Source organism: Piliocolobus tephrosceles, chromosome 1 (genome assembly GCF_002776525.5).
Source record: "Piliocolobus tephrosceles isolate RC106 chromosome 1, ASM277652v3, whole genome shotgun sequence".
Lineage (NCBI taxonomy): Eukaryota > Metazoa > Chordata > Mammalia > Primates > Cercopithecidae > Piliocolobus > Piliocolobus tephrosceles.
Window position 1 is genome coordinate 203014341 of NC_045434.1, and position 20225 is coordinate 203034565.

General features: G+C 53.7%; 1 protein-coding gene across 1 annotated transcript; it reads right to left on the reverse strand.

The window, feature by feature from the left end:
* Window positions 1-494: 494 nt before the first annotated feature.
* HTR6 (5-hydroxytryptamine receptor 6) lies at window positions 495-16390 on the reverse strand. Its single transcript, XM_023219777.3, has 3 exons — window positions 14792-16390; window positions 2732-2890; window positions 495-2543 (listed from the first exon to the last, which is right to left on the reverse strand). The coding sequence occupies exons 1-3, from the start codon at window positions 15503-15505 to the stop codon at window positions 2094-2096; spliced, it is 1323 nt and encodes a 440-aa protein (XP_023075545.1). The 5' UTR covers window positions 15506-16390; the 3' UTR covers window positions 495-2093.
* Window positions 16391-20225: the final 3835 nt, after the last annotated feature.

The following is a 20225-nucleotide window of genomic DNA, read 5'->3' on the forward strand; positions in this document are numbered from 1 at the left end:
TGGAGTGCAGTGGCCGGATCTCAGCTCACTGCAAGCTCCGCCTCCCGGGGTCACGCCATTCTCCTGCCTCAGCCTCCCGAGTAGCTGGGACTACAGGCACCTGCCACCACGCCCGGCTAGATTTTTGTATTTTTAGTAGAGACGGGGTTTCACTGTGTTAGCCAGGATGGTCTCCATCTCCTGACCTCGTGATCCGCCTGTCTCGGCCTCCCAAAGTGCTGGGATTACAGGCTTGAGCCACCGCGCCCGGCCAAAACACAAAATTTAAAAACAAATATTTATGCAACTCTTGTTGCTTTTAAACTAAACTGCCCATGTCACACATGGGAAATGGAGGCTCTGAAAGGGGAAAGAATTTTGCTGGGGTCCCAGATTAAAGGGGCAGAATCTGGACCAGAACCCAGGACACCTACACCCAGGCCTCCTCCGCTACACCAGCTGCTTCTCAAGCCCCGACTGGCCCCTCAGTTGAATCCAGTCCACACCACAGCCACTGCCTTCAGCTAGAGTTTATTGAGAGTCCCCTTGGGCAGGCCTGGGGGATAGAGGAAGCCCCACAAGCAGCATGGCCCCTCCGTGGCCCGTGGCCGGGGCCAGAGTTGTCTCATCAGCACCAAGGAGAGGGCCAGGGCAGGCATGGAGGACCCCCTGGGAGTTTGTGTTGATGGAACTTGGGGGAGGCAGGGCTGAAAAAGGACCTATGGCAGGTAAACCGTGGCGACCAAGAGTCCCCCAACCCCCTGCCCCCAGAAACCAAGGCCCCTGTGCCAGAGTCCACCTGCCTGCCTCGTGGGCCCCACCCCACACCAGGGACAGCTCTTCTTCAACTCTGCTCTGTTGACCCAAGTAGCTACCATTCCCATTTCTCTCACTGACCCCAGGGAAGGCCAGAGGGAGGTGGGCAGGGGGCTGGGTTTATCCCCATCAATTGTTCCCTTCTAGGTCCAAGGACCCCCCAGGATCGAGGTAAACCAGTCCTGAGGCTGAAAAAGAAACTGCCACCTGCCCCTTTTGCCCCCAGGAGAGGCAATGCAGCAGCTTGGGAGCTGGGAGGGTCCCTGAGAGATGGGGTCCCCACCTAGGAGCCAGAACAGAGAGTTGGGGAACCAGAGTCAGGCTGTGGGAGGCCAGGCCGGGGCTGAAGAGGGGGAGGCAAATGGAAAGAGAACAATGGGAACAAAGAACCCTTCCTGACGCACAGCCAGAGAGGCCAGGGGGCTGGATAGCCGGGGGTCGCAACAACAATGTATCACTTAACTGACCATGTACTGGGAGCTGGGCCCACATTATCTTAATTCTGAAGACAACCCTGCAAGATAGGCATCATTTCTCTATCTTACAGATGGGATAACCGAGACTCGGAGAGGTTAGGTAACTCGTGTCTGGCTCCAGAGCTCATAGGTGGTAGAGCAGAGGCCCACATGTGTGCCTGCCTGCCTCCCAGATGCAGCTACTGCCACATGTATACCAGGGTGGGGGAACTGGAAGGTCCAAAAACCCTCCAGTAAATCATTCTCAGGGTTAAAGATCATCTAAGGCAGCACATCTCAGACTGTAACGGGCACGTGATTCACCCGGGATCTTGGTAACATGCAGTTCTGATTCAGCAGGTCTGGGCAGGGGCAGAAATGTGCATTTTTCACAAATGCCCAAAGGTGATGGCAATGCTGATTGTCCATGGACTACACTGTGAGTAGCGAGGGGTTCAGCCCAGCATTAACCCATGCCTGCAGGTGGGGGCATTCCCTGCCGTCCAGCCTGACAGAATGGGCAGAGGCCATGATTGTTTACATCCTAACCTGGACCAAGAGGTCCTTCTCCCCAACATCCGGAGTCCTCCAGCCCATCCTCTGCACACACACGTTACACTTGACGGTGGAGCATCCTTCAGAACACGGTGTCTGAGTCAGCTATGATCCCTGCGGGTAAGGGGCCTGGAGATGGCAGCAGGGGCCGGCTCTGCGCACCCCCCTGGAGCTCAGAGGGCTCCTCGGAGACTTGCAGCCTCCTGGTCTTAGCCAAGAGCTGGCCCAAGGCCTCAGGGTCTGGGTTCTGCTCAGTCCAGCTCCCCACTGGCCAGCCCCAAGCCCGGGTCAGTTCGTGGGGGTGCCGAGTGGATGTGGCCGCAACTTGGGCTCTGCGGGGTCGATGTTGAAGAAGTTGACAGCAGCAGCAGCCCCGGGGGGCAGCGGGGGATCCCGGGTGGCCTCACCAGGAAGCAGCAGGTGGGCCGTGAGCTGCAGGCCTGAGGAGCCGCCCGAGCCTGCGTCCGAGTCGGAGCCTGAGTCCGGCGGCAGGGGCAGCGGCAGCACCTGCTGTAGACTAAGGCCGGGCCGGGGGCCGCTGTGAGAGGTGCGCAGTGATGGTGAGGCCGGGCTGGCCTGGCGCTCCCAGGGACAGCGTGGACATGGCAGGAACTTGCCCAGCGCCCGCTTGAAGTCCCGCATGAAGAGTGGGTAGATGATGGGGTTCATGGTGCTGTTACAGTAACCCAGCCACGTGAGGACATCGAAGAGGCCTGGGGAGATGCAGTCGCACACGGCCTGAGGGGAGGGGATGCGTCATGCCTGGTCCCAGGGCAGGGACCCAGGCCACCCTTCCCAGCACGGATGGAGCAGACAAACACACGCACCACGAGAGGCAACCTGCCCTCCCCTGTCCCCATGCCTGGACTGGGATCCAGGACCTCCCATTCAAGGGCCGGACTCACCTGCCCCTGCCGTGGCATTACCTGGACTATATTGGCCACAAAGAAGGGCAACCAGGTCACAAAGAACATGCCCAGCAGGATGCCCAGCGTCAGGCTGGCCTTCAGGGCCTTCCTGCTATGCTTCGTAGCTAGACGCCTGCTGTCAGCAGACTCCACCCCTGGGCGTGGGGTCCTGGGCACCTGTGGAAAGGAAGGCCACATGAGTCAGTTGAGAAAGGGCCCCCATCTGACCCTGATCCTAGCCACAGACTGAGCTTCAATCCTAATTCTAGACTGAGCCCTAGTGCCAGGATTAAACTGAGCCCTGGTCCTTGACTGAGTCCCAGCTAGAGTCCTAGACCGAGCCCTGACCCTGACTCCAGGCCAAGCCCTGACATCAGCAATAAACTAAGCCCTGACCTTGGTCCCCAACTGAAGCCTGACATCTACCATAAAGCCCTACATAACCAAGTTCTCAAACCAAGCCTCAGCCGTGGACCTAGACTGAGCCCTGATCCTGATCCCACACTGAGCTCTGACCCTGACCCAGAATTTCATAAGGAGCTCTAGGAAGTGCAATGAGACAGAAAAATACCTGAAACACAAATCAGATGGTTCAGAACAACCATCCCTGCAAAGACAGTATGTGACACAGGCCAACACACACATTACAGTGAGCCCAGCACCTTCCAAAGCTTTTAGTGCTACAGAAATCAATTGCAATTGACCAGGCGCAGTGGCTCAAGCCTGTAATCCCAGCACTTTGGGAGGCCAAGGCAGGCAGATCACTTGAAGTCAGGAGTTTGAGACCAGTCTGGCCAACCGGGTGAAACCTTGCCTCTACTAAAAATACAAAAATTAGCCAGGCGTGGTGGCAGGCACCTGTAATCCTAGCTACTCAGGAGGCTGAGGCAGGAGAATTGCTTGAACCCGGGAGGCAGAGGTTGCAATGAACCAAGGTCGCATCACTGCACTCCAAGCCTGGGTGACAGAGCGAGACTCCATCACTCACACACACACACACACACACACACACATCAATTGCAATTGAACAGTACTTGAAAAAGAGGACCTAGTACTGTCCAGAGCTTGGCAATTGCTTTGTATGTGGATTCTCTTCATATTTGGGAGCAATAGTCTTGCCTGGGCAATTACTCTTGAGCCCCACAAAATAGAAAGGCTTTTTTGAGAATGTGTGCACAAAGCCAGTAAGTTAGCAGCTAAATTCTTGTTAGGTTCCTAAGGATGCTGGTGACCTTGGCATTTTACAGCTCAATTATACTGCGAACTGGCAGGCATCTCCATTCTCAAAAGTGGACAGGAAGAGGATGAAGGGGTAGGAAGAAGGAGGAGAAATAAGCTACTTCCCAGCAGCTACTGAAAGGAAGGCATGGGCCGGAGGAGGTTAGAATTTGACTTTGCAAACTGGCCCCCGCAGTCCCAACAGGCTCTCTGAGCTGGATGATTCTTCAGTTTAGCAGTGCTCTTCACTTGTTAAACTTCATGTGCCCTTTGAAAAGCTAACGAAATCTACACATACACACACACACACACACACACACACACCACCTCTCCCCAGAAAAATAAAAGACTTACAAATTTTATAAACACACACAGACAAGAAAACGTTCCACACTTCCAGAAGGTTCAGAGATGACCTTGAATTTTCTAGGTTTCCACCAGAAACCCCAAGGAGTCCGTGAAAGCTGGGATGTGAAACCCTCCTCTAAAACATGTGTTTTTGTAATCAATGTGGATTTTCATATATTAGATTTACACAAAATTAGGCCCACCTCTATTTACTATTTAATGCCCGTGGGCAGTGGTGTGCACAATTCATCATGAGCTGCGCAAAGGGTGTGCGTGCTGTCTGGGAACACATCTGGGCTTTGACAGCCAGGGGTTTTCCTGGCACTGGGATTTGCCCAGTTCCTAAATTGCACGAGAGCCCTGCTTAGTTCTTGAGGCCAGAGGTGGGTCGGATGTGGGGAGATGAGAAGGTCAGAAGGAGGCAGGAGCGGAGCTAGATTCCCAGGCAGCCTTCCACAGATGGAAAGGCGGAGGAGGCAAAGCCAAGATGTGTCAACTCCAGAGAGCACCAAAGTCAACACCGCACCCCACTCTGCTGCGCATGCCCTCTCCTCCAGCCCCTGCTCTTTCTAGGCCTCCAGAGTTGGTGTCTTGTCCATGGTGCTGAAACCCCAACTACATGCGGTCTTTTCATAGAAGCTAGAACTCTAATTCTGAAATGGCAAGGAGGTCGCTGGGGCAGGGAGACGAAGCACATTGTAATCCCCATCCCTCAACATGTTTCTTCACGCGAAAACTGGTTGTACAAACATCAAGGTTATACAAATTCACAACAGAGGCCTTGATTTCTCCCTTCTGTCTTGGTGTTGTACAGAGGCAAAAGCTGGGCTTTTAAGACAGGTGATCTGGCTTCAAATCATGCCTCTACCACTTACTCGCTCTGTGATCTTGAGAGAGCCTCTGTTTCCACATCTGTAAAATGGGAGAAATGATACTCAGCTTACGGCGTCACTGTGAAGCTATGGATAATAAATGCATGCACAGTGTCTGACGTTGAGTAGGTGCTAAATACCTGGTAGCCATGTTGCTGTTTCAATGTTGCGAGATTGGGGTGATTTTGAGCACTGTTGGGGACCCTGTCCTTCTGCCAGCAGCTCTGACCTCCCCAAAGCAGCACAGACGCCAAGACAAATGCTCTGACTCACCACGCTGCAGCTCAGATGCTATGGCGAGAGGATGCTCTCCTCCGCCTCCACCCCGTCATACACAAGTCTGCTCCAAAGTCATTCCAAGTTAGCGAGGGAGTAAAAGAGGGTTTTACTCTCCTCCCTCCTCTTCTAGTTTTCTCTCCTCCAGAGTGGACTCTATATGGCTTTTGTGACCACACCATGGTCAGCCTGGAGGAAGAGGCTCCTGCTTCCCCAAAAGAATCTCCTAAGACCTGCCACACCTTCAAATTGCTGCCATCAATGGGAATAGATGGCATGGAGAGGGAGGAGACACTGTCTCATCCAGGCATCGCTCCGACCCTTAGTGACCTGGGGAGGACAGGGGACAGGAGGCAGCCTTGATCTTATCAGAGCTCTAGGGCATGGGGGAAGCTGAGGCACTAGGGGGAATATCTCAGGTCAATCACTGTGAGAGAAGCTCCAGAGAATGGGGTGAAGATGAACTGAGATTCCCTTTCTAGTCTCCCTGGGAGCAAATCCAGATTTTTCTTTCTCCTCTGCTTTCCGGAGAGTTGACTCAAGAACACAGGCAAGAGGAAAGAGAGAAGGAAGCTGAGACTCAGAAAGGGTAGAGGACACTCTACCCTTCCCAAGGTCACACTGTGCCAGCACAAGGCCTCCTAACAAAACCTGAATGGCCCCAAATCAGCATTGTCATCCCCATTTCTCGAGCACTTACTACACATCGGCATTTGATAGTCATTAGGTCGTTCAGTCTTCATGAGAGATAGGCATTGTCATCCCCATTTTGCAGATGAGACCACTGAGGCTCGGAGAGGCAAAATGACTTGCCAGAAGTCACACAGCAGGTAAGAGTTGAGTTGGGGAATCCGTCCTTTCTGGCCCCAGGAACTCCACTCTGCCCACTTCACCAAGCTGCTTCCACCTTTGGAGATGGCATCCATGGGCCCAGTCAGGGTAGGGTTACAGAAACCCCACCACTGTCACCAAGAGGCCCTCATGGAGCAGAAGTCAATGGCAGTCACCAGTCCACACCACGGCATCTGACTGATGCCGGCATCACTCTTCCGGATTCTCTCTCCCCTGTAACCACTTCACAGCCCCTCAGGGCCATGTCCTGTCGTTTGCATCTCCCTTCTGTATCAGTGTCAGAGGGCAGCTGCCTGAAGGACAATCCAGGGCCCTTCCAGTCAACAATCCCATGTACAGCTTCCAGCCAACACCTACATTCATGTCTGCACGCTTGACATATCCAAGAATGTGTCTCACAGTACTACTCGTGATAGGAAGAAAATTGGAAACAGCCTTAATGTCCATCAAAAGAACAGTGGTTTAGACTGGGCATGGTGGCTCATGCCTATAATCCCAGCACTTTGGGATGCCAAGGTGGGCAGATCACTCGAGGTCAGTAGTTCAAGACCAGCCTGCCCAACAGGGCGAAACCCCATCTCTACTAAAAATACAAAAATTAGCCAGGCGTGGAGGCGCGTGCCTGTAGTCCCAGCTACTCGGGAGGCTGAGGCAGGAGAATCGTTTGAACCCAGGAGGTGGAGGGTGCAGTGAGCTGAGATCGTGCCACCACGCTCCAGCCTGTGTGACAGAGTGAGACGCTGTCTCAAAAAAAAAAAAAAAAAAAAAAAAAGACCTAGAAGGACATATCGTAAATTGATGCATGTCCCTGGGAGTAAAAGGTGATTAGCTGGAATTTGGGGGTCTTTTCCTTCATCCCTATTGTTGAATTTTTAAAGTGTGTTTATGTATTCCTTTATGCAATTAATTTTATTTATTTGTTTATTTATTTATTTATTTTGAGACAGAGTCTCACTCTTGTTGCCCAGGCTGGAGTGCAATGGCGCGATCTCAGCTCACCACAACCTCTGCCTCCTGGGTTCAAGTGATTCTCCTGAGTCAGCCTCCCGAGAAGCTGGGACTACAGGTGTGCACCACCATGCCTGGCTAATTTTGTACCTTAGTAGAGATGGGGTTTCTCCATGTTGGTCTCAAACTCCTGACCTCAGGTGATCCGCCCACCTCGGCCTCCCAAAGTGCTGGGATTACAGGCATGAGCCACCACACCCAGCCCATAATTAAATTTTTTTACCATCATCTGATCATAGCGTGAGAGTTATAAGACAGACTCTGGAGCCAGACTGCCTGGTTTCAAATCCTGGCTCTGTTACAACCTAGCAGAGTGACCTTAAGCAAGCTATGCTTCCACTTTCTGTTCTGTAAAATGGCATTATAACAGCATCTACCTCATAGGATTATAATAAGGATAAAATAAAATAATACACAGAAAGTTAGAACAGTGCCGGCACATAGGAAGTCCCATAGAAGTGTTAGCTATTGTCGTTATTATTAGTCTCTGGCTCAGCTGTTTGATAATGATGGTGATGGTGCTGGTGACAACAGTGATGTTTTTCCCTAGAAAGGGTCAAAGTGGTGAGCTCCCCAGAAACATATATTTTACCAACAACAGGAAAAGAGAGGCACGAACAACTGTTGTTGTTGTTTTAAAGATGGGGTCTTGGCCGGGCGCGGTGGCTCAAGCCTGTAATCCCAGCACTTTGGGAGGCCAAGGCGGGCGGATCACAAGGTCAGGAGATCAAGACCATCCTGGCTAACACGGTGAAACCCCGTCTCTACTAAAAAAATACGAAAAACTAGCCGGGCGAGGTGGTGGGTGCCTGTAGTCCCAGCTACTCGGGAGGCTGAGGCAGGAGAATGGCATAAACCCAGGAGGCGGAGCTTGCAGTGAGCTGAGATCCGGCCACTGTACTCCAGCCTGGGCGACAGAGCGAGACTCCGTCTCAAAAAAAAAAAAAGATGGGGTCTTGCTCTATTGCCTGGGATGGAATGCAGTGGCATGATCATACATCACTTCAGCCTCAAACTCCTGGGCTCAAGCAATCCTCTCACCTCAGCCTCCTCGAATAGCTGTAACTACAGGCTACCAGGCCTGGCTAACTTTTTACATATATTTTTAGAGACAGGAGCTCACTATGTTGCCCAGGCTGGTCTCGAACTCCTGGCTTCAAAGGAGCCTCCTGCCTTGGCCTCCCAAAGTGTTGGGATTACAGTTGTGAGTCACTGCTTAACTGAAATTTGTTGAGCACTTACTATGTGCCTGGTAGTTTGTGTATATTATCTAATTGAATATTCAAACAGCCTTGTGTGATAGATGTCATGACCCCTGGAGCATAAGGAGGTAAAATGCCTTGCCCAAGGTCATCCGGCTATGAGAGAAAAGAGGCAGGGCTTGAACCCTGACCAGCGAGACCCCCAGACTCCTGCTCCAGCCCTGGCTGCACCAGGTTGCCTGGCTCTGAGCAGCAGCCAAGCCTGCCATGCTCAGCAGTGTCACTCTGCCAGTCTCTCCCTGGCTGCGCCCCCTCCTCCCCCTCACAGATATTTCTGTGATCACAGCCTCCTCCTCTGAGGAGAAAAGACAGAGATGGAAGGGAAGATGGATCACTAAGACAGAATGATGCTTAGTTGGGTGAGGAAGGGTGAAAAAAGAAAGGGGAGGAGGAAAAGCAGGAGAGATTGATGGGAGAGGAGAAGGGGGAGGGGAAGACAGGGGCACACAGAAGGAAGACATGAGAACTTGTCTCATGGAAGGAGAACTTGTCTCCTTCTCAAGGAAGAAGGAGAGAAGCGTGGGTGGGAGTGGGGAGGAAGGTGAGGTGTAGAGATGGGGACGAGGTTATGGGCCACAGAGACCCAGAAATCCTGCCAAGAAGAGGAAGAGGCTGGGCCTCTCCTGCTGGGCTCTCCCTCAAGCCTATGGCCCATGCTGCGTCTCTGAAACTGTCCCTAACACCCTGGACCCTTCACAATCTCCCAAGGATGGCTCAGTGCCACCCACATCCAGGCTCCCACCTTCCACCCTGCTCCCAACACACACACTCCCCTGCCTTGGCAGCATCTCACTCTGCCCCACGGCTCTTCCTCCATCCCCAGCCCACACTTCCAGCCCCAGTGCTAAGCAGGACCCCTTGCTCCCAGCCCTGAGGTGGTGGGAAGATGTGGTGGAAATGACTAAGCCAACCAGTGGCCTTTTAAAAGCCCGTTTCCATAAATAGACATATGGAGAGGGGATGAAATGCTCAAGGCTGACCAGTTCCCATGTTCTGACCCCAGAGGAACTGGGGCCTTGAGACCTGTGTCCAGGTCCTTTCCCTCTGCAGGGAAGCTAGAGACTGGAATGGGGCAGGAAGCCAAGGCTAAGTGGAGCTGGGCATAGGAAAAGGGAAGGGGTCCAAGGCACCTACATCTGATTCATTCTCATCACTTCCTTTAGGTCCAAACACTGAGGGGGCCTCCACCTCCAGGCCAGCTCTGGTGGGAAGAAAGGGGCGGTGACCCAGGAGGGCCAAGTAGAGGCAGCATCCCGGATGCAAGTTCCCAAAATGCAGGCTGTTCACCAGGCAGTGAGGAAAATGACCTGCAGGAGGTTTGCTTAGGAGCAGAGTAGATTTGAAAGCAGGAACAGAGGCAGAGTTTGGGTTTTCCAGAAAGCAGGGGGATTAGAACAGACACATTTCTGGCTTGAGCGGCCCCTGGGTCACTCTGCCTTAGAAGTAAGGCGCTGGCCTGAAGAACCCATGAAGACCCCTCCAGCCTTTCACTTTGGGGCTTGGTGTGAGTTCTTTGCTCTCATCTTCAAACGTACACAGTGAATAATAGATTTTGAATGTTTGCTGGGGGAGGCACCCCTTCTATAAGCTCCGTAATCCTCATCGTGATACAGTTTGATGATTAATGTCTGTACCCCTAACTAGAACAGATTTCAAGAGGGCAGGCACTGTCGGTGTCGTTCACCACCATATCCACAGCCTAGAACATCTGCTGCGCAAAGCAGACGTCAATACATGTCACCAAGCAAATGAATTCACACGATAAAAAGCTCAGGATCATGACACTCAAGAAGTAACTCTGAAAGACATGAGAAAACAAGCAACCACAGGAACAGGGATGGAATCCCAGGCTCCCTGAAGCACTGTGTTCACTGCATTCCTTCCATAAATACATACTGAGCACCCACGATGTGCCAGGTGGCCCTAAGTCCTGGGACCATGGTGGAAAACAGGCCAGGCACGGTGGCTCACACCTGTAATCCTAGCACTTTGGGAAGCCAAGATGGGTGGATTGCCTGAGCTCAGTAGTTCAAGACCAGCCTGGGCAACACCATGAAACCCTGTCTCTACTAAAATACAAAAAATTAGCCCGGTATGGCGGTGTGCACCTGTAGCCCCAGCTACTCAGGAGGCTGGGGCAGGAGAGTTGCTTGAACCCGGGAGGTGGAAGTTGCAGTGGGCCGAGATCACATCACTGCACTCCAGCCTGGGTGACAGAGCGAGACTCCGTCTCCAAAAGAAAAGAAAACAGAAAAACAAGTTCCCCACTCTCACAGAGCTTAAATTCTAGAAGAAGGAAATAAACAGTAAATAAACAAAAATGGGTAGGTATAGAACACGTCAGGGGGTAGGAGGTGCTGCTGAGAGAAATAACTAAGGAAATGAGGACTGGAGAGGACCTGGGGAGGGTGGCAGGTGCTACTCTTGAGAGAGGGATTAGGGGAGGCAATTCAACAGAGGCTGGAAGGAAGTGATGGAAATTAGGGGGAGAACAGGGTGGAGACCTGAAGAAAGGGCGCTCCAACAGAAGGAACTGCAAGTGAGGCAAAATGGGCTTGGTGTGTTCAGGGAACAGCAAGGATGCCAGTATGACTGAAAGAGAAGAAACAAACGGGATTACAGAAGGAGAGGAAGCCAGACAGGGTCAGAGGGCCAGGTGATGTGAGACACAAGGCCATCAGAGCAGAGGACTGACGCGGCAGGAACTGCGTTGTAAAGGGATCATTGGAGCTACTGTGGAAGGTTGAAAGAGAGCAAGAATGGAATCAGGAAGTCAGGGCCAGGCTCAGTGGCTCACACCTGTAATCCCAGCACTTTGGGAGGCTGAGGCTAGCAGATCACTTGAGGTCAGGAGTTCGAGACCAGCCTGGCCAACATGGTGAACTCCTGTCTCTACTAAAAATACAAAAATTAGTTGGGCGTGGTGGCACATGCCTGTAAGCAGCCCAGGCAGGAAGTCATCAGCCTGTGGGTGGTATTTTCAGTTAGGAGACAAGATGAGGTCACTAATGGAGGAAATGTGGAAAAAGGACGAGATGCTCTGAGGACTGAGGCCCAGGGATGCCATGGCTGGGGCGGATCAGGAGGACCCAACAGAGGAGACCAGCAGGCACAGAGAAGAAAAGCGGCAAGGTGTGGGGTCCCCGAGCAAAGCATTTCAAGAGCATCACTGCCCACAGGCAGCACACCAGCACAGTGTGATGGTACCAACCAGACCTGAGCTTAAACCCCACTTACCAACTGTGCAATCTTGGGCAAGTCACCGCTCTCTCTGAGCCTCAGTTTCCCCCTCCGTCTAACAGGGATGCTGGTAGTACTTGACTCCTTGGGTGTTTGGGGGATTAATAAGCTTAGCTCAGTACCTGGTACACAGTGAGGGCTCACAGATTGTGGGGCTGCAGCTGGTAGCACCTGGGAGACTCCTGCCCAGGTTCCAAGACCACAGACTCAGGTTCGATCCTAGTACCAGCCAGTGAGATTCATGGAAAGAAAATCTGTGTGGTACCGGCACCACTGAAACTAGGAATCCTGATCTCTCCTGCCCCAACCTCACCCAGACCAGCCAACTTCTCACATCCTTAGTCACAAGAGCAGAGCTTCCTGAACTGTGGGAATGGAGATGATTTTAGATGGTAAAGGGTCACCCCATAAAATGAGTGAATCACAGAGTGAGCACGTCAGCCCGTTACAGCTCTCTTCCAGCTCTTCTAGGTGCGTCAAGACAAAGTCCCAGGTTGATGCTACCATGTTTGTGATACCTTCTAGCACGCTACAAAGAGAAAGCAGGCCCTAGGCTCATCACCTCAACCACACCAAGCTGCGTTTTAGTGATAGGGCTGGGGCTTCCTCAACTTCACTGAAGTGGTGTTTGTGATCGCCTTCTGTTTATGGCAAGGGATACAGATTTTCCATTTCTAGAGGAGACAACAAAGTTTTCTTTCTAAACAAATTCATAGAAGCAAAAAGATAAAAGAGATGATTTAAAGAAAATGCTAAGAATGCCAGGCACCGGTGTACACACCTGCAATTCCAGCTACTCGGGAGGCCGAAGCGGGAGCTCCAGGCCAGCCTGGGCAACATAGTGAGACCCTGTGTCTAATAAATAAATAAATAAAATGCTAAATGCATGTGAATTAAGTGGCTTGAGGTGTGGAGGTGGTGGTGGAAGAGGCATTAAGGAAGATATCCCCAGGCAGTTCTTGAATGCCCGAAGCTTGTGAAATGCTCCTTTTCAAGAACCCACGGACTCCTGTAACCCTAGCACTTTGGGAGGCCGAGACAGGAGGATCGCTTGAGCCCAAGCGTTCAGTGAGTTTTGAGCATGCCAGTGCATTCCAGCTCTCCAGGCTAGAATGAGCCATGATAAATTCTAGGCTGCAGTGAGCTATAATCACGCCACTGCATTCCAGCCCTCCAGCCTGGGTGACAGAGCATGACCCTGTCTCTTAAAAGACAACAATAACAACAACAACAAAAACAAGAACCCAGGGTATATGGCCCAGGGCAGCCATCCCACCCCTGAAGAAGCAAGTCAGAATCCGAGCCACCTGCCAAGACTCAAGAATATTCTGCAGGGAGCATGGATAGGGGGAAGGAGCAGGGCCGCAGCCAGGACTCCCAGTCCATGTGGGGCCCTGTCCCCACCAGGTGATCGGCAGGGCAGCTTTGGGCCTCACCACCGGGGTGGGACAGGCAAGCTTGTCTGGGGGACTGCCAAGGAGGGTGTTAGCCTTTCACCCCTCTGCCAAGTCCCCATGTGCCCAGTGACCTCCAAGGCAACCCACACCCTCCTAGAGCTTTCGCCACCCAAGGCTACACCAAAAGAGCCCAGCCTGGACTTTCCTCAAGACCTGAGACCTAAGTCACTGGGTCTCAGGCCTGGTCGGTCTACACTCCCACCCCCTCCCCGAGGGTGGACAATAGGAGTCAGGTGCACTGCGGCCTGGATGGCAAGAGCTGGCACTCACTTACAGACAATGCAAGGCCTTGAGCTAAGAGCACCTAACCCATTCCGAGGCACCGAAACAAGATAGGACCTACTATGCACAGTGGGGATCAAATCTGACCTCAATCAGGAGTTCAAGACCAGCCTGGCCAATATGGTGAAACCCCGTCTCTACTAAAAATACAAAAGTTAGCCTGGCGTGGTGGTGGGTGCCTGTAATCCCAGCTACTCAGGAGACTGAGGCAGAAGAATAGCTTAAACCCGCAAGGTGGAGGTTTCAGTGAGCCAAGATCGCGCCACTGCACTCCAGCCTGGGTGACAGAGTGAAACTCCATCTCAAAAAAAAAAAAAAACAAAAACGAAACAAAAAAACTGACCTTGATATGTGTGACCCTCCTGGAGCTTATATTCAAGTCAGGGAGGCAGAATGAACAAGTCATTCTTATGACGTGTTTTTATGGAGAATAACAGGGACGGGGATTGTGGATGGGCCTGCAGACAGGGTAGTCAGAGATGTCCCCTGGGAAGAGGGCAGCCGGGGGGAAGAACATTCCAGGCACAGGGACCAGCAAGTGCAAAGACCTGGGCACACAAGTAAGCCCAGTGCCTTCTAGAACCATGAGAAAGGCTACAAGGCTGTTGTAGAGTAAGAGAGAGAGAGCGTGGAGGTGACACTGGAGAGGTTGGCAGTGCCGGATCCTGAGGCCAGATCCTGAGACAGGTTTTCTTTATCTGGAGCACAATGGGGAGCCTGAAGTCTGAAGCAGGGGAGCGACATGATCACTTCTTTTTTAATTGCTCTGGCTTCTACCCAGAAGATGGAGAGTAGTGGGTCTGCAGCAGAAGCAGTGGAGCCAGTAGAAGTCTACGCAGCCTCCCCAGTAAGAAGTGGCAGTGGAGATGGCACCTGTTTAGAGGCAGCACCAACAGGTCTCGCTAATGAATAGCATGAGGGTGAGGGAGAAAAGTATTCCTAAGTTCCTGGCATGTGATGCCGCAATGGTGCCATTTGCCATGATGGGGAAGACCAGGGAGGCAAAGATGGGGAGAGTTGGGCCACCGTAAATTCTCTGTTGTACATGGTGCCTGGGAGAAGCCTGCCGCCTATCCTGACGGAGCTATCCTGTGGTGGGTGGGTCAGGCATTGGGTCTGGAGTTCAGAAGAAAGGTGGGCGCTCACAACTGCCACGCAGGGCCATGAGCAAATGTGTGCTAAGTGGGGATGCCCAGGGGGCTCCCAGGGGCTGCTCATTCCTCTCCATCCCACAGCCCAGGTCTCCCTGCACACGCTGGGTACCTGCAGTGTCTCCGAGGCCTGGCTGGCCATGCCGGTGGTGAGGGAGGCCACCTGCACGGCCTGCTTGCGGGCAGCCAGTAGGATCCTGCAGTAGGTGAAGCATATGGCACCCGAGGGCAGGAAGAAGGTGAGGCCCGACGCCACGAGGACGAAGGGCAGGCTGGCCAGCAGGCGGCACTGGCCCGGGACGGGGGGCCGCGCGTGGCCCAGCTCGTGCCAGCCCAGCAGCAGGGGCAGGAAGGAGGCGAGAGCGGCGAGGCTCCAGGCGCCCAGGACTAGCGCCAGGGCACGTGGGGGTGTCATGCGCAGCTTGTAGCGCAGCGGCGAGAGGATGAGCAGATAGCGGTCCAGGCTGATGAGGCAGAGGTTGAGGATGGAGGCGCTGCAGCACATTACGTCGAAGGCGGTCCAGAGCAGGCAGAGGCCGCGCGCCAGCACCCAGCGCCCGTACAGCGCGTTCAGCATGGCCGGCGGCATCACCACCAGCCCCACCATCAGGTCGGACGTGAAGAGCGACACCAGGAAGAAGTTGGACGTGTTGCGCAGCGCGGGCTGAGTGCAGATGAGCGCGATCAGCAGCGAGTTGGCAGCCGCCGTCAGCGCGATGACCACGCACAGCGCGGCCGCCACCCAGCCGCTGCCCCCCGGGGCCGATGGCGGCCCCGCCCCCCAGGCCGGGGTGCTATTGGCGGTGGGGCCCGGCTCTGGGACCATGGGGACCCGGGGTGGAGGGTAAGGGCGTGATAGGGTGGTGGGAAGGCAGGTGAGGGCCCCGGCGAAGCGCAGGCTGGACGGGCACCGTCGGCGAGAGCAGACAGCGACTCACCACGCCCCCCGGGGGAGGCGAGTGGGGAGACATGGGCGGGGGCACTGGGTCGCGCTAGGTCAGGGGGCAGCGACCACAAGAGGACGCAGAGTGGCTATTTGGGCGCCCTCGGGGACGGGGCAAGGACACCTGGAGCAAAGGGGTTGGAAGTTTGGGGAGGGGCACCCGATGAGACGAGGCCCCTAAAGGAAGCGGCAGGAAGTCAAGCAGATGTCGGATGGGCGCCCGGGGGTGGGAGCAGAGAGTCCTGGAGGGGGTGGGCGGCAAGATAGGGGAGGGGCGTCCGGCCCGGGCAGAGCTCGGGGAAGTGGGAGCGCGAGGAGGTGGGCGCGGGGGGCGTGAATGGGCGCTCTCGGGCTGGAGCAGGCTCCCAGCGGCCGGTGGGCGTGTGGGGTGCCAGGGTGGGGTCCGCAGGGCGGGGGCCTAGGGGCCGGAGCAAAGCCCCCAGGGGAAAGGCAGGGCTCAGCTGGCGCGGAGGCACCGGGATAGGGCGCACACTGCGCGGGGGTTCGCCGGGACCGCCAGGCCCCGCGGGAAGCGGAGGGCAGCGGCCGCGCGGCGCCCCCTACCCACCCGGCCGCAGGGTCGCCTCCGCCTCCCGCCCGCACTGGTACCTGGGGCGCTCTGGCTTCTCCGCCGCCTGCGACTGCGGCAAGCGCCGCGGGGCTGCAAGAGGAAGAGGCGGCCGCGGGCCGGGCGGGCGGCGGGCCCGGGTCTCCCGAACCCGGGAGGCGCCGCGAGGGGCCCTCACGCGCGGAGGAGCGGCTGGGTGCAGCCTGGAGCGCGCGGTCTCCGCGCCGCGGAGCGTGCGTCCCGCCTCACGGTGGGCGGGGAGAGCCGAGCCCTGGCCCTGCAGGCGGGCGGGGTCCCGGCACCCCGGGGCCTGTGGGCCGAAATCCGAGCGCCCCAGCTGCGCGGGGTCACCTTCCGGGCTGTGGCAGTCCCCGCACTCCCAGATGCCCTTCCCAACCCACACGTGGCGGCAGCGCAGGCGGAACTCGGAGAAGGGGGCTGTGACCTGCCTTTATCCAGGGACTGCTCCCTAATGGGTGCCTGCGCACTCACAAGGGGGTCACCAGGCCTTCAGGGGAGCCAGGAGTTGGGAAATATTGGACAAATCGCCTGACACCTCTCTGGGCCTCAGTTGCCATATCTGTAAAATGGGTTAGTAATTCTGGGCATTCTTCATCGTTAGTTTGAGCAAGAAGCTAACCTTTCCCTGCAGAAACCATCCCGATCGCCAAAGAGGCCAGGCACTAAGGATGAAGTCCCTGAACTGTTGGCGCTCCTAGTCTAACAGAGCGTGAACAGATTTGAGAATCCCCAGGCCAGGTGGGTTAGAGTCGCTGCAGGCAGAGGCATGGGGTGTGGTTTCCCCTGGGTGTGGCCTCCCTCTGTATCTCTCCCCTCTGGCTGAGAAAAGTCTCTGCCTAACACTGCTGTGCAGGTTAATACTGTGGACTCTATTCATTCATTCATTGAACAGATATTTAAGGCTCATCCACTAGAAGTCAGGCACTGTTCTGACCCATCAGGACACTACAGTGGCCAAAACAAAGATCCGCACCTCCATGGAGCTTACATTCTAGTGGAAGGAGACAGACGATAAACAATAAGCATAATCAACATAGAAAGTGGGCCGGGCGCGGTGGCTCACGCCTGTAATCTCAGCAGTTTGGGAGGCGGAGGCAGGCGAATCACCTGAGGTCAGGAGTTCGAGATCAGCCTGACCAACAGGGTGAAACCCCGTCTCTATCAAAAATTAGCTGGGCGTGGTGGCGGGCGCCTGTAATCCCAGCTATTCAGGAGGCTGAGGCGGGAGAATCGCTTGAACCCAGGAGGCAGAGGTTCCAGTGAGCCAAGACTGTGCCACTGTCCTCCAGCCTGGGTGACATAGCAAGACTCTGTCAAAAAGAGAGAGAGAGAGAGAAGGAAGGAAAGAAAGAAAGAAAAGAGAAAGAAAAGAAAAAGTAGTATAAAGAGAACAGGGTGGGATCATTTTTTCTCCACAGAAACAGAAAAATAATACTTTCCACATCGAAGGCTCCTGCGATGTCCCCAGGGGCTTTCCTACTCCTCCAGTTATTTATTCCCATCCCCACAATAATGCGGAGAGGTAGATGTTAAACTGCGGTTCAGAGAGGCCAAGGGCCTTGCCCCAGATCACCAGCAGCAAGTGGTGAAGTGGAACCGAAACTCAGATCTGCTCGGTGCCCATGGCAAAGACAGCCCATCACAGATGGTCAAAAACCTCCCCACAGGCACCTCAGAGCCTGCAGCACCCACCCCCTGACTCTAAGCCACTATTTGGTGCTCAGAGCCCCAGCCATGCGCACAGAAGCATCTTTTAAGCAGGTAGAGGAGGCCTTTCCTTCCTCCTTGCCACCACACTGCACCACTGTGACGACTTCTGCCATGCCCCCGAGGAACAGAATGTAGTACAGCAAGCCTGGGCAGACAGTCAGAAAGACCTGGCTTGGGATCCCAGCTCTGGGATTCAGGACCAGTGGCTCCATCTCCTTGGGTCACAGTTTTCTCTTCTGTAATAGCAGAACAATACAGCACCCACCTCACAGAGTTGCTGAGGGGATTAAATGACATTGATGTAATCTGTGTCTTTGGTACTATGTTAACGCTAGTTGGCCGGGAGCGGTGGCGCATGCCTGTAATCCCAACACTTTGGGAGGCCGAGGCGGGCAGATCACCTGAAGTCAGGAGTTCGAGACCAGCCGGGCCAACATGATGAAACCCCATCTCTACTAAAAATACAAAATTAGCCAGGTGTGGTGACGCACACCCATAATCCCAGCTACTCAGGAGGCTGAGGCAGGAGAATCACTTGAACCCACGAGGCAGAGGTTGCAGTGAGCTGAGATCAGGCCACTGCACTCTAGCCTGGGCAAAAACAGCGAAACTCCATCTGGGGGAAAAAAAAATGCTAGCTCTTGGCCTTAGTGTTCCCATCAGCACAATCGTTATGCATTCAACTCTGTGCCAACTCCTTGAGCCCAGGGATTTCTGACGTGGACAACTACAACCCTGAGAGGTGCTGTGTGGAGGGATTTGGGAGCCCAGCAACCTGGGATCATCATCCAGAGTCTGCCACTTGCTCTGTGAAGTTATGCAAAGCCTCTCAAATTCTCTACTGCTATGAAACCAAGCCAGTGGAGCTGTGAATGGGATGAGTAAAAAATTTTGCCTGATAAATGTTGCTTTGTAAAAATCTGTACGTAGTGTATAGAATATTAGTCTTTCTGCTTTCACTTTTCCACAATATTTGATATATTTTATTTTTTAAAAAGACCTAAGGATTAGCCGAGCGTGGTGGTGCACGACTCTAGTTTCAGCTACTTGTGAGACTGAGGTGAGAGGATTGCTTGAGGCCAAGAACTCAAGGCTGCAGTGAGCTAGGATCACAGCTGTGAATAGCCACTGAACTTCAGCCTGAGTGACAGTGAGACCCCTGTCTCAAACAAACAAACAAAACTAAAGAAAACCTGGCAATAACTTTAACATTTGTTCATTCTGGGTGATGGATCCACTGTTGTTTGTTAGAATATGATCTGTACTAAAATTTAAAATTTTATTTTAAGATTGGGCCAGGGTTGTGGTGCCACCTTGTGGCCATACTGTTATGATCTTGAACTTGAGACTTTTTTTTTTTCTTTTTTAGTGACAAGAGTCTCGCTCTGTGGCCCAGGCTGGAGGCAGTGATGCTATCATAGCTCACTATAACCTCAAACTCCTGTGTGCAAACTACCTTCCTACCTCAGCCTCCTAAGTAGGTAGCATTAGAGGTGTGCGCTACCACACCCAGCTAAATTTTTAAAGTTTTTTGTAGAGACAAGGTCTTGCTGTATTGCCCAGGCTGGTCTCAAACTCCTGGCCTCAAGTGATCCTCCTGCCTCAGCCTCTCAAAGCACTACAGTTGCAGGCATGAGTCCTATACCTGGCCGAGACCTTTATAGACGCTTCGTGTGTGTGCTCCTATAACTGTCATTCGGGTCATGAAATAATGAAGTCCTAGACCTCTTAACATTTCAGGGTAAAGAGGGCTTTCAAGAACACTCAGCTTTTGCTTGATTACTTCTAGCCAAGAGAGCTTCCCCCCTCCCCCGAGGAGATAGCAGGTGCCACTACGGAACAGCTAAGTTTTAGGGAGTTGTCTGCCCCAGACCTCCATGCCTGTCCGTACATGAGGACTGGGGCAAGCTCCTCATGACAGAGATGGAGAAATCAAGGCCCCAGGGAGATCGCCAGCCGGCCCAAAGCTGCTCTGTGCCAGAAGGCACTGAACAACTGAGTAAACTCCCTGAAGGCAGGGATCTGTCTGTCTGGTTCACCCTGGAGCCCTGGCACATATTAGGCTCTCAATAAATATCTGTTCAATGAATGACTAAATGAACAAAACTATCAGTTCAACCAATCATTCATTCTCAATCATAACAGCTGACATCCATTGAGGTTTTACTAAAGCCAGGCATGTCCCGAACTCTACATGTGCACTGACTCACGTAACGCTCACTGCGACCCTAAGAGTGAGGTAGGTGTGACCATTATTCCCCATTTTGCACATAGGAAAAGTGAGCCTCGGAGATCTTATGTGAC